This window comes from Ctenocephalides felis, unplaced genomic scaffold, assembly GCF_003426905.1.
Source record: "Ctenocephalides felis isolate EL2017-DRISC unplaced genomic scaffold, ASM342690v1 CF-g0.4_SCAFFOLD_00547, whole genome shotgun sequence".
NCBI lineage: Eukaryota > Metazoa > Arthropoda > Insecta > Siphonaptera > Pulicidae > Ctenocephalides > Ctenocephalides felis.
In genome coordinates, this window is record NW_020536701.1 from 11,892 (window position 1) to 27,483 (window position 15,592).

General features: G+C 29.6%; 1 protein-coding gene across 1 annotated transcript; it reads right to left on the minus strand.

Moving 5' to 3' along the window:
• Positions 1 to 5,010: 5,010 nt before the first annotated feature.
• On the minus strand, positions 5,011 to 6,477 carry LOC113366099 (the record flags this gene model as incomplete). The annotated part of the gene is made up of 4 exons (XM_026607655.1): positions 5,011 to 5,676; positions 5,793 to 6,001; positions 6,079 to 6,275; positions 6,361 to 6,477. Coding segments are annotated over 4 exons (1,189 nt in total), but the record flags the coding sequence as incomplete, so codon positions are not given.
• Positions 6,478 to 15,592: the final 9,115 nt, after the last annotated feature.

Consider the following 15,592-nt stretch of genomic DNA (forward strand, 5'->3'; position numbering starts at 1 on the left):
AGTTTTGCTATTAGATGACTTTGTAGTATTTGCAAAAATCTAAATAATATTCTCACAAAAGTATAAAACTTTCTTTGCTAATAATAATAGATGTAATATCATATAGAAACTACAATAGTATTACTATATAATATAAAAGATCTCACAAAAAAGAATAAGGTAATACATAATTATGATTATGAATATGAAGTTTTATAATATTTTGTTAGTAAACTTATTAAAGTTTATTTAATAATGATTAAGTCTAAGTGTGTCTTTTTAAAATACAAATTTAACTTAAAAATAACGTTTCATCTTATAAAACAATTAAGTAACGCATACCTAAAAATTATTCCTTTGAATCCAAAAAAAAACTATCAACAAAAATAAAACTGTTGCTAACGATAGCTGGCTGCACATCCTTTTCTTTCTACTTTAAAATAGTATCGTTAAAAACTTATATATTTAACTCGTTTTAGATAATGGTAGTGGATCTCTTTCTCCAGCGAAACTTTAAGCCCCGATCTATCCTACTTTGACTTTTTATCTTTTGATGCATGAGAATCTTTTCATAATATCAAAAATGTAACGAAAATAAATAAAATTATATAAATACTAGATAATCTGCTTTTATCAATTGTATTTCTCATATTGTGATCCTGTAAAATCCCGAACAAGAAGCCGCATAAATCACTTCTCATATTCATTGCAGGATATATCAACAATGAATCTACTACATTGAACGAAATGAAAAATTTCTGCTTTAACAATGTTTCTCCGCGGCACCATAGTGCCCTGAGATGGAATGCCAACGTCGTGTAATAAGAACACCCATAGGGGAGCTAGGGGTTATATGTAACGGGGGTAACTAGTAACAGGCGTTTTTCAATACGACCTTAAAAGATATTGAAGTATGATTAGACATATAAACCGTCTTGCATAATATTGTCATAGCAACTGTCCCGCAGGCCAACGCAATAAACAGAACTGTGCAGGTCCATCATTTTTAGATTTAGCAGATAATATAAAATTGATGTCATAAAATTTTGGTTTGCGTTATTAAAATCGACTATTTTTAAATTTCATATATCTTATTTTATTTCAAATTTGCCAATCACTGATAATGTGCAACAATGTTTGTGATTGGAAAATTGTTTAAATGGTTTTCTAGAATAATGTAAAAAATCATACATGGGTTGATTTGTACCATACAAGAACTATATACAGATTCAAGTGAAGAAAATTCGATAGAATTATAGGTCTTCACTTTTTGTTTGTATTATGATAATAATTGGAATTTAAGTTGATTCATGATAAAAATTTATATTATAAGGGACATTATATATTATATTTGTATTAATTATAAACAAGTCAATTTTGTTAAAAATAAGTGAACAATAAATTATCATGGGCATTTTTTGTCGTTACACTAACCCCAAACACGAGGTAAGATGAAACACCGCACATTTTCTGAAAAATGATTAATTGTAAAATAATGATCAATTATTGTAGAATTATTTTGAATGAATAGTTATTTCGTAGAAGAATAATCAGAGGATTTCATGATATATTAATTAAAAAATAAAAACTGTTACAACCTGCCCCTATATCCCCTACATATAGCACTCGTGTACGCAATTGAACACATGAGCAAGACTGTATGTATTGCGAAGCTCCATGCAACCATCATCTTTCGTTCGAATGTCGACCCGCTGGCGTTACAGAAATTTCCAATTTATTTTAGGACTCTCGCAACGTATTTTATAAAACGGCTTTCGCCAACGAATGCTGGTTGGGGGAAATGGGAAATGGGAAAAAGCTACACGGCTTGTTTTCCGACCCTCACCCGACAGGAGTGCTTTTGTAAAGGTCGCACTAGCAAACGCGGAGAACAAGTAACTATAAATAGTTGTGACATTTTGAATTATAAGCTATGGTATCGCTGATACTGAGAGCAAATCGAATTACATGGATTCCGTAGATACAAAATATATTTTTTTGTGAAGCGGAACAGTTGCAATGTGTTGATATAAGGTTTCAAACATATCACAGTTATTACTATAGACCACTTGAATCGTATAAAATTAGTAAGTAAAGAAGTTTCTATTAGTTTCTGAAAATATTATATCGAGTATAATTTATAAACTTATTTATTTGCTTTAATTTCAACTGGTTTTGCTAGTAACGCAGGTTTACCAGATTCATACTTAAAATCAAAAACTCTATGTAATTTATTGACATTTTAGCTGATTTTGCCTGCTACAAAACATTTCTTCAGCAATTTAAAAATCACATTCGAACATAGTTTGCGCCAGTAAGTTTTTGTTAAATTCGTATATAAACTTAAGCAAAACAATATTAAGCATTATATTAACGTTATCAAGCAATATTTAACTAGATATATTATAAATCAACGATAGTTTATTGATACATGCATACATTGAAATAAAATTATATCACTGTACAAATAGTTTTATGCTTATAAAAGATTTTAAAAAATAATTTTATAATAAATGTAATTAAAGTAAATATAATTTTATCTATAAACTATATTAACACAAATTAATAAATCTATTATAGCAGTAGTACTAAAAATATTGAGTAACATTTTGTATTTTGCCTCATTGTACGATCGATATTCAACAGAAAGTATCAAGGTAACGGAATAAAATTTTGTCAATTATTTTAGCATCGACTAAATTACATCTTGAGACAATTAGGTATTTGAATTTTTTTTTTTTTTTGTTTAATGGAAAGATCATATATAAGTTTTATAACAAAGTTTTTTTCTTTTTCTTTTTCTCGCAATAATTAAAAAGTTATACCAAATTAAAATTTGAGTTTGAATTCGGTACCGAAGAGCGCCGACAAATTCCGAACGAGCCAAGCGCGTGTGACGTCATACTGTTACGGGTGATTCATAGTAGGATACAGCTTTGAACATGTGCTATGCTTTGAGCTTTGGTTAATATCGTGGTGTCATTGTTAAATTCTGTTCGTTCGTTCTGTTTTGTTAAATATTCAAAAATATATAAAAAAATGTCAAATGTAAAATGTTATCGCTGTTGTTTTGTACCATTATGTACAAATACAACAAAAACAACTCCTGAAAAAATGTTTTTGCATGTTCCTGATGACGAGAAACGTCGAAGAATGTGGTTTCAAGCAGTGCACCGAGATTATCCTAAAACAAAATCGAATTTTTGTTGTTGTGAAGATCACTTTGATGTAAGTATTTCAATATTCTACTGATTATTTAAAGTTATCTGATAACTTGAAATAACTTTGATATATTTATAATTTTCTGACGTTTTAGGTTATATATTGAAGTAAATAAGATTGAAAGTAAATTTTAATGTTGTGTTTCCTTATTATAAAAACATTTAAATAATTCTAATGATACGTTCCTTTTGCAGCTAAAGGATGATATGGAAAATTATATGTATTTCACGACAATGGGAGGTAAAGCCAAGCTTAAAATTGATGTGGTACCACACAAGTTTGAATGTCAGCCTAATCGTAAACGACGAGGGACTTCTAGACCAGCTTCAGAAAAAAGACGAAGACAACAATTAATTCAAGAAATTTTGAGTGAATCTTCGGGTAATATGGAAGTTGTTAATCCTCAGAAACCAAATCTTGATGCCATATCAGGCAACAGTGTTGATGTTGAAAGTGATAGTGATCATTCAAATATAATAATTAAAGTCAGTGTTGGTACACAAACACCAATCGATTTTAATAGTCGTGCTGTTGCTATTCAAGTAAGTCCCAAATATTGTAGCAAGTCAGTCCAATGTGAACTTTTATCAGCCGGAGTAGATCAGTCCTGCTCACCAATTAAAACTGGTAGCATGAGTACTGCAACATCTCCAATAATACCAATAATCGAAGATGATCAGAAAATATTGTCAGATAATAGTTTCACGGATTCAAACAGTTCTCGAGATATTTATGAGCCTTTAGAGAATAGCGACTCGAGTGATATAGACTGTAGCTCACAGTCTCCTATAAAAAAAGGTGACATTGTAGAAGTCACAAATTATTTAATTGATGACAATTTGAAGGCCTATACTGGAGTCCCTCAACAATTTGATGTAATGTTAGAACGTCTCAGTGTTCTTTCTAATATCAATATGACAAATATAAAATTATCTTTAATGAAAATTCGACGCCAAGACAGTTTTGAAAGATTAAGTGAACAGTTCGGAATGAGTGTAAGCAACGCTAGCATTATTTTTAATAAAACAATTCCGGTATTAGCACATTTTTTTAAAAAGTTTGTTTACATGCCTGAGCTTGATGATATAGAAAGAATATTACCGATAGCATTTAGATCTTCTTATAGTCATGTGGTAGCTATTATTGATGCATTTGAGATTCAAATCGAGAAACCTAGTGATCCAGAACATCAATCATTAACTTGGTCAGAATACAAAAAGTGTAATACTTTAAAATATTTAATATCTTGCACTCCGGATGGCTTTATCAATTTCATCTCAAAAGGATTTGGAGGTCGAATTTCAGATGAATTGTTATTTCAGGAAAGCGAAATAGTAGAAGAGTTACCCGAAGGTTGTGCTGTAATGGCTGATCGAGGATTCAAGAATATTGTTCAGCTTCTTGATAATAAAAAGATAGAATTAATTCGACCACCTTCAGTGAGTGCTGGGGTTAAATTATCACAATCTGATGTTCTACAAGGTAAACGAATCGCTGCTCTACGTATTCATATAGAACGCGTGATTGGACGAATGAGAGAGTTTGATTTTCTCAAACCTCATGCGGTTGTTAATCATAATATGCTACCTTTAACAGACTATATTGTTATCATCGCAGCAGCACTAGTTAATTTACAAACACCTATAATTACAACTTAAATTTAAGAATATTTTCATCACAAAAGAAATGGCTAAATGTATGTTTCATATATTTATTATTTTATTTATTTATTATACATTTATCGTTTATTGCACTTGTATCAGATCATCAAAATATATTGAATAATAACTAATTAAGACTTTTACTTTATTATCTTTGTACAGAGTTGATCAGCTTTGGGTATATATTTTTGGACCAGAATACTATACATTTTTTAATGAGATCTTGAGTAGTTGCATCATCATATTTCAATACGCTAACATAAATTTTTTGATTGTCTTCAAAGTTTTGATCGGCAACACAAAAGATACCCTTTCTTTTACCTGTCATTAACATTTGCAGTTGCATTTGAGCATTACACTTTAAGCTTATTTTGCCCTTTGGCAAAAAAGTGTACATTGATTTTTGACTTGAGGGACATTTTATTTCAATTATAGCATCACTAGTTACTCCATCAGGAGATGCTGCAAACACTGGATGGCTATGTGAAAGATAAATTCCTGAAGGCGCAATTTCTACTTTTAGTTCTTTCTCCAGAACTTCAATAACTTTCTTTTCCAGCTTCTTTCCTCGTGCCATAGCCTTTGTTTGATAAACTTTACCAGCACCAATGATTTGTTGTACTAGTGACCCATTATCAGTTTTACAATGAGCAGCTTCATAAAATTTTGAAGCTGTTATGCGTCCATATCGAAGTTCATGCCAAATTGCACACTCACTTTGTTGTTTTGTTAATTCTTCAGCCTCTTGGCACACAGCTTCTTTCATTGCAATCTTTGCGAACTCTAAAAAATTTTGAACTTGCGAATCACTTTTCTTAAAATCAAAAATAATGCGGTGTAAAGATAAACTATAAGTTTTTTCAAGTTTATATCGAAGTTTAACTGTCCGATTTGACAGTTTATTTGATGGTTTTTGGCTAGTTCAATTACTTCTTTCAAAAATGTTTTGTTATCTGGCAAATTTTCAACTGAAGTAACTGTGTTTTTTTTTGTCAATTTTTCAGCTTGAATATATTTTACTGTAGTTCCTACGCCTGATAATTTAGACTTCTTCCAGTAGCAAGCAACTTCTGTAGGTGTCGGATCTTCGCTCCTGCGATGGGTCCACATAAGTAATGCCAATGCATGTTTGCAACCACCTGTACATTCAATATAAAAATGATTTTCATTTATAAAATTAATTCAATAACTAGAATTTAATCGGATTACTAATTACCTGCTGAAGCTGCACAGTCATGGCATTTAATATCCTGAACTTTTCTTAACCTTTCATTAATTGTTAATGTAACTAAATAGGCTTTGCTTCGAACTCGATGTTCTGGAGATACACGTGCTTTTAAAATACAAATTCCATTTTTACGACAAAGTTGAGCATAACCCACAGCTTTGTCGCCGTAACTTTCACGCGATGCTCTAAAATTAATTTATTAGGTAATTATATTCAATATAAAATTAATACTTAAATATTGTGATTCATAATATTTTTTAACAGACTTACATCAATGCCTTGGCGCCTCGAACTTCCGCAGAATTAAACCGAACATCATTTTTTAGAAAATCGGCTACCATAAATATATCAATATTAGGTACATTATCAGAATTTGCTTTTATAATCCTGTATCACACATAGTTACACTAAATTAACTTCAACAAATCGTTTTTAAAGGAAAATTTACCACGTGTTTATCAAGTTCCGTAAAATATAGCCGCAAGCACTGCACTAACAGAGCAACGGCACTGCGCTGTTATGAGGAATTACAATGTGACGTCACAGGCACGGTAGCCAATCGTGGCGCGTTAACGTTAACGTTAATTTTTGAATTTAATGAATTTTTAAACGCCCATAACTAATTCAAAAAACATTTTTTTTTGTTTTTTCTTTCACATATCAATAAATTTAATAATGTAGTTTTAAAGCGCATAAAAATAAATATATAATTTTTTTTTTCAAATTCCCAATTACACGTAACAAAAAATACATATGTCAATTTCCCATTAACTTCCAGTTATGAATATCGAAATACACAAGGAAGTCAATCTTTCGATAATCTTTGGTATGCGAAATATTGCGTAAGTGCGTGGCTAACAAAACAAGTAAATTTTACGGTGGAGCAATCAACTCGTGATTTATTACTCCCATTTATGTAACTGATTTAGATTTTATTGATTTAACTCAATTGTATATAGTTACATTACTTTATTTATGGACATCGACAACAACTGTCATAAAAATAAAAACAAGACAATAGCAAAAATTTTAGAATCATACTATGGAGTTCATTTTATTACTGTAAAGTGTACGTATGTTCAGGCATGGTATGCAGATATGTGGATATAATTTGCCGTCTGGGAATTATTCAATTTAAGCGTTCGCCCAGACAACACACGTAATTTCAAATAAGTGCACCGATGAGAAGCATTCCAGTTTAGAGTTTTGTTATTATTAAAGGAGAGACGAGGCGGCGGTGTGCGGTCGCACAGCAACACTTGAAAATTACGATTCAACCGAGTTCATTACACGACACACGCCCCCTTTCTCTGTCTGTTCCATTATATAAATATCAGAATCTGGGGGTCAGGAACATTTCGGCACCCCTTTGACATTTCATAGCGTTCATCATCACTACCCCTAAGCGGAATCATAATGTCGCCGCTGTCAAAGCAACGGGTCGCTCGGTTGGTTGTTAATCAGTTCGGTACGATACAACCCCGTACAATGTTTAATATTGTATCAACCCTTGATAAAAAACAAAACTGCAATATATACGTAGAGCGATTACTAGGGTGACTCAAACAAGTTTAAACTGTCCATATTTTCACGCAAAAACTTTTTTTTTAAAGTGATGATTTATGACAGCATAACATTAGTCGCAATGACATCTGACTTTCAATTCAGGATTAATGTAATTAAGATAAACATCAATAATGCACGAGAATTGTAAGAAATTAAAATTAGTTTCTTTCTTGCAAATGTTATTTAACTAGCTGAACCTTAATTTTTATTAATTAGTACTCTCTAATACTCTCTCAACATTCCAGAAAGTTTGCAAAACTCGCCTTAAAGTAAAATGCTACATACAACTACTAGTTTTATGCAGTCGTGGACTCAAAATATTCTGAACAACTTGACATTTCAAAATACCATATACATAGGTTTTTTCAAAAATTTCAATTTCAATAGCAAATAGTCACTGCATGACGAATATACTCGTCAATACACAAAATTTAAAAGCCATTCGATGTAACTCGTTAAGGACTAGCATTTTTCAGTTTTGCGCAACGTTCCAGTCAAGCCGTTTCTTTGTTAATAGCAGAAAAGTGAGAAAATTTTTGTCCACATACCAAAAAAGCGTCAATAATTTTTGCAAAATTAGCCGTAATATTTCAATATCATCTAAAAGTCCATTACTAAGATTAGTGAATACTAAAGTTATTTTGTACTTTTTAATTTAATTAAACTAATAATAATTTTTATTAATACAAATAAAAGTTTTTAAGCACTAATTTCATCAGAACTATAAAATGCTAGCAAATAATTACATTTAGTACAAATAGATACCAAAAATATTAAAGCTTTTTTTATTTTATCCCTCACCTTTAACTCATTTACTACAAAATAATAGAAATTAGTTAATTTTTAAAGGTTTAAAAATTTCATTGATTCATTTACTTTTTATGTTTTTATTAAGCTGCGGTTGGTTAACTTGTATACTTGCAAGAGCACTTTGATTTATATGAGTATATAATCACACAATTATATACTACACAATTAAGCAAAGTGTTATATATACGGATGAATATATTTACTATTTAATGGGTGCATAAAATTAGCAAGAAACATCTTGTAAATGTGAGCGTGATGGCTTTATGAAATATACAACGGCTATTTACCTATTCGATAAATGGAGTCAAAACATATTTTAAGCGATTTAGGTGTAATTTATTAAAAAATTAAATGCAACTAGCATTTTGCCATTAGTTGCATAAACTTTTCAATATTTATGATTAATTGGAATAATCAATAAGAATCAAATTTTGACATTTTTTGTAATTAATGTTTGATGTTACTCTACGTCTACACAATAAACTAGTTTACTATGTAAATTTTCTTTTTTTAACAATTATTTACAAAGAAACAGCACAGACCATATTTACTAAAAACTAATTAGCACGATACCCCAACAATATCATTCAAACAGTTTTTGAATTTTCAAAAACGTAAACAAAATTATTCATTTGTCTGCTAATTATAATAAAAATTTATAATTTCTAAGGATTTAAAAGTTGCGATATCTTTAGTGCTATTTTTGAAAAAATGTTGATAGAATGTTAAATTTTGGCTCTCATACACACGCTTGCTATTTTCTCTTTTTATGTCAAACGATTTACGTGAACACATAAATTTACCATATAGGATTTTCTGGCAAAAAAATAAACTTCTCCTATGGTCAAAACAATTAAAAATTCTTTTCAAAAATATTATAAGATATATTTACAATTATCGTCATATTATAAAAGATACTCAGTAAATCTATTGGCAGTAAAGATGTGCAATTTGACCCTAAAATATATATGTAGATGTTGAAGTAATGCACAGATAAAGATTTTTAGGAAATAGTTTTCAGGTAAGCCATATAATATATATGAGCACTTCTTATATATACATGCATTAATAAAAAAAAGTATATATATATAATGCACATTGTAGAATAATTATTTATGAGAAATGAGTATTTATGCACACAACCATGCCAACAATTATGTAGTTGTATCGAGAACTTTAATACACGTGATTAAGTAAATTTCTACTAAATGAAATTTATGATAATTATTTATAGTTATCTTTATAAAAAACGATTTTTTATTCGCAATTCGTGGCTTTTATTTGCACAAGTTAATATAAGATAAAATATATTAAAATATTTATCTCATAATCAGAAACTCCAAACATAAACACTTAAAATTCTCAAGTATTCAACTTAAGTTGCTCGGAATGCAGTATTTCACTCGTTATCAACTTTGTTCAGAAAAGATCCCACAAAAAGTAAAGTAAAGAAGACATCTCCACCGCTGCCTTAGAGTACAATTAACAACCCTTCGCTGAGCAATAAAGCTCGCCTGATTAACATATTCAAAACATATGCGAGTTTTATTTGCTTGCAAAGATAAGGAAGATTAACAATTTAAAAATAAAAAATGAAACGACTCCGGATAAATTAGATTAAATGCGAGGCATTGTATGGATGCCGTTCCCTTCGGGCGATCCGCGTTAACATCGCAACCAGCATGAGGGCGCAGGAACATTGAAGCGGGTTCTTTATTGTTCATTTGAATACTTTGATTTATCATCGCGATCAGTGGACGGAACCCCTTGGATTCGCTACAATACGCCATGGAAAACAAAGCCCGACAACGAACGGGGTAGCGTGCAGGGGTTTTGCGTCCAAATCCCTTCACGATTGGGCCGGAAAACACACTGCCACGATTTCTTTTTATTGCCTTTCTGATATAATTTATTATAAGTGTTCCTTTTCTCATGGGAGGGTTGACAGACCGTAACTTCATTTTGTTAAAACTGAAAAACTCTCGAGTCGTATAAAAGAAATTTGATATTTGTGTCCCGTTAGAGACAGGCTCCATTTCGCCGCATGGCGCAGATGTACGTATTGTTTTTTACATAAATTAGTATCGGAATATGATCGAGCCATTTTGAATCTATGGGAACATGATGACAGATGCTGAGGAAAGGATTTGTTTTACAGGTATAGGACGAAAACTTTCTAAAAAATATGTCAAAATTATTGATGTAATATCAATATGGCAGAAAAACAGCGTGGCCCCTCTATAATTAGAAATTTGTATTTTTATATCTGCCTATAAATTACAACTCACAAAAATTATATATTATAACTTTACGGAATGTCTTGAATAATATTATTTTTCTATATATATATATATATATATATATATATATATACAGGGTGTCTCAGACCTTGACCTCAAGCCGGCCGAAAAATTAGAAAAAAAAATTATCTCACGTTGTGTGGAAATTATGAGCTCTTAGCTTTGGTGAAATTATAACCATTTTTTAATTATTGTGGATAAATTTTATTAATTTTGTTTGTTTAAACTTTGGAACAGTAGTTGTGAATAACATTTTTAGGATCACAGCGGAAAATATAACATACTTGGTCCTGGTTTTCAAGAATTAACACGTTTTATTGAATAATGATTTAAAATTTTCAAAATCATTCGACTTTGAAAAACCGTTCTTTAAAAAAACGTGAAACGTGAAAAACTTTAGTTAGCATTCATTATATTTGGTATATATTGTTATAGAATATACTTTATGCCTAAAATTGAGATATTCTATGCCAAATTTCTATTATACTTTAGTTCTTGAAACTATAACTGAAAAATACTTTTTGGTTACTTAATCAAATATATATATATATATATATATATATATATATACGGGTGTCTCAGACCTTGACCTCAAGCCGGCCGAAAAATTAGAAAAAAAATTATCTCACGTTGTGTGGAAATTATGAGCTCTTAGCTTTGGTGAAATTATAACCATTTTTAATTATTGTGGATAAATTTTATTAATTTTGTTTGTTTAAACTTTGGAACAGTAGTTGTGAATAACATTTTTAGGATCACAGCGGAAAATATAACATACTTGGTCCTGGTTTTCAAGAATTAACACGTTTTATTGAATAATGATTTAAAATTTTCAAAATCATTCGACTTTGAAAAACCGTTCTTTAAAAAACGTGAAACGTGAAAAACTTTAGTTAGCATCATTATATTATATTTGGTATATATTGTTATAATATACTTTATGCCTAAATTAATATTCTATGCCAAATTTCTATTATACTTTAGTTCTTGAAACTATAACTGAAAAATACTTTTTGTTACTTAATCATAAATAATAACTATTGCAAACAGACATACTAATCTGAAACAATATTAAACAATCCAAAAATCATTATTACAAAAAACATTTATAATTATTAGAAATTTAAATTTTGTTGTGTTTTGTGATTAAATGCGTAAAATTATCAAATGTCATTTTGTATATATCATGAAATATGGTTCAAATGATGCATTTCGATAATCTGTAATAAAAAATTTATCGCCTTTAAGATGAATACAAAATATTTTTATATAACGAATATTGTTTACCGATGCGACAAATACGCCAAAACATGATGAATAATTAATAAATGCCATTTCATTCCAAAAACATCAATCTATCTCTATGTATTCATTTAGCTTAAGTATCTATTTTATGTCCCGTATATAAATTACTCGTTTTATTGAAACGATTTTTATGACAATTCTTCAGCAAACAACTGAGACCTCGTTTAATAGAAAGAGCTACTGTGCGTTTAGTACTAAAAGATAAAAAATACTCCGGTTATTACAGAATTGATATAAATATATAGGGGAGCAAAACGACAGTATGAAAATTCTTTGTTGACTAATCACACATCTTTTACAAAATTATTTGACAAGGTAGGGACTAAGGTGGAAACTGTCGTTAACGGTTCTAATGAAAGCAAATTCGATGTTAAGGTATCTAGAAGTGAGCAATTTGTATGGAAATGAATCCAGGTGAATATTATTTGAACACATTAACGTTTCAATCGTATAGTAATGAAAGCAAATAGATGAGAAAAATTATGTACTGAATAATAATTAACTGAATACTAAATATAATTCGAATGTATCTAATAAACCGTAATAAGTTATTATAATTGAAAATTTAAAGTTTACCAATTTTATAAAACCAAATATCATAGAAGTGGTTTTAATTTTTAAATTTTATTTTAGTTATTCATCGTTTACGCTAAAATTAGCATTTATTCAATAAATTAGAATATATATATGTGTGTGTGTGTTGTCACTAATTATATATATTTATTATTATCAGTCAAGCGAATAATTACCAATTTGTGAACACATTTATAAGCTTCATGATAGTTCAACGAGATTTATTTATTAGTGGAAAATTTCCTTGTTTAATTTATACAAATAAAAACTCCACGTAAGAACAATATTTATGAATATTTTAAAAACTAAATTACCCATGATTTGTACGTACATAGTTATGATTCTTAATTATGCATTTCATTTATAATAAATAAAATATGATTTATCGTGAATGATAGTATTACCAAGGTGGCAAAGTTTGATCTGAATTCTATTATTAATTATAAATTATTATTAATTGCATTTACATAGTAATTAATATAATATATATATTAATTAATTATATATTTTATATAGATATATATATATACATATAGATATATATATATATATATATATATATATTAAAATACCGAATTTATGTAGGGCTAAATTTTTAGGTGCTGAGATGTAAAAGTCATTGGAAATTCTACTTGTTTTTTTAATTGGTTTTAAGCTTTCCACCTGTGGCTTCTTATGTGTAAATGTATAAATAATATATTATTTGTGTATACTAATGGCGATACCGAACTCAAGGCACGATCCGTATAATTTTATGTGAAAATGTTAGTTGGTTGAATGCATAATGATACTGGCCTCAAACGCGTATAATTGTTATCAATTATATACCGCAATGCTTTTTATTGTTTTAAGCTCCTGTGTTAATACTTTTAATAGCTAAAATGAAAATTAAAAACAACTGCGAAGTTCATAAATTGAAACAGAAATTTGCAATAATCTTACTGATATTTCCCTTAGCTCTACTGAATTAAAATTAGGGGGCATGAACTCAATCCCAATTTTGGCGATTCTTCTTCGTGTATTAACTGTAACAAAGATGGAATTTAATCAGCGGGATTCCAATAAGTATATCTTATTGGCTTTTGTGTGCGAAAACAGTTATGTGCGATGAACGCTGACTCGGCCGCAGTTATTATTTCTTATTTGAGACGTCTGTCGGGTTTATTGTCGGATGGCACATCATAATCCAGACTTATAGAAGATCGCGAGGGCCTAGTAGAAAATGCACAATGAAAATATTTTATATCGAATATAACTTTTCAAACTTTTGAAAAAAATAGGTACAAAATATACTATACCAAATCGTTAACTACATTAGAATTATCGCGATCCATGGAAAATAGGGAGTGAATTATTTTCATGGCAAAAGTAATTTTGTTTAATGCTTTGCCTAGTAGTATTGCAATCATTTAAATATTGCTTTATATGCAATACGTTATAATTCAGTTTTAAAAACTCTATATCATCTGATTCATCAGAAATTAAACTTGGAACGAGAAAATAATGGCCAACCTACGGAGGCTACAGACTATACAGAACAAAGCACTGTGACTGGCACTAAACAAATCTAAAGACCCACTGACAAGACATTATTACTCTACAAAATACATACAGAAACAGACGGAAGTACTGACAGTAAACGAATATATAATAGAGTTCACTGAATGTTTTCATCTTAAATGTAGGGATTACAATAATATTATCATCAAAGTATTCAGACAATTTACTCCTGATCCTGATCTGACACTGGCGGATAATAGAATAAACTATCAATAAAAATTATGTTCTTGTGGTTTTTTTAAACAAAATTGTGATATTACTTTGTCTCTATTAATTTAGACATTATTATATATTTAATTAACTAAACCTTGTTATAAATTATATATTGGAGTAAAGTACCCCAAGTTCATTCAAGATCATTTGTGAGCTTCAATGTACCATTTTCTTATACAATGATAGAAATTGTTTTTGAGCATAATCTAAAATTAAATTTTAATTCAAATCAAAATAGTAATGATATTTGTTTACTATTTTACAAAAATATTGAAACGTTTTTCATAAAGGAGATATATAGCGCATATAAGAAAACAAAATGTAAATTCTTGTAATATCACGCTATCAAAAAATTGCTTAAATATTGATTGAGCATTTAACAGAATATTCGTTCTAACGCGTATCGACTCCACGCATAGGTACATTATATATTTGAATATTTATAGTTGATAGCGAACTCGATCTGATATTGTAATTTATGAATATGGAGTCGAGAGGCTACGGTCACGCCATAACGTGTATATTATCTGATTAACCGATAGTAATATTACTGGTGCCGGGCAATAAATTATGAAATATATTCATACAGGAATAGCGAGTGAAGTAGATAATATAAGCAGAAAATGATTTCAGTCCGAGTCGGGCAGACAGGTTCTTGAAGACGATCGAGCTCTTCTGATACGATAGGTGGACGATAAGCTTTTTGCACATTTTCCAGTTTATGCACGGAACGCACTCAGAATGAACATGGTTGTTCGGCTGAGTTGATACAGTAGTAAAAATAACTTATTAATATTACTACTACAAGTACAGATTGCAAAGAAACCATACGAACTTAGACAAAAATAGTTTAAGGTTTGAAGATTGAAAGACACCGACATCAACATAATGATGTTTATTAGACTTACGCTCATATCAAAAATATTAGGACCATATTTTACAATTTGTATTTCCGGGGTATTGGCGCAGAAGTACATAGTTTTTTGAATGCCTTGCAGAAGGAGCAATTTTAGAAAAAAATTAGAAGTTTAATATGAAAATCTGAAGATAAAACTGTGTTTGAGAAAAAACTGAACATTTTTCCAGAGAGTTTGATTTGTCACTCGATTCGCAAGGCATAACTTAAATGATTCAAAAATGAATGTTAGTATTTTGCTCCGTAATTCAAAAATTAA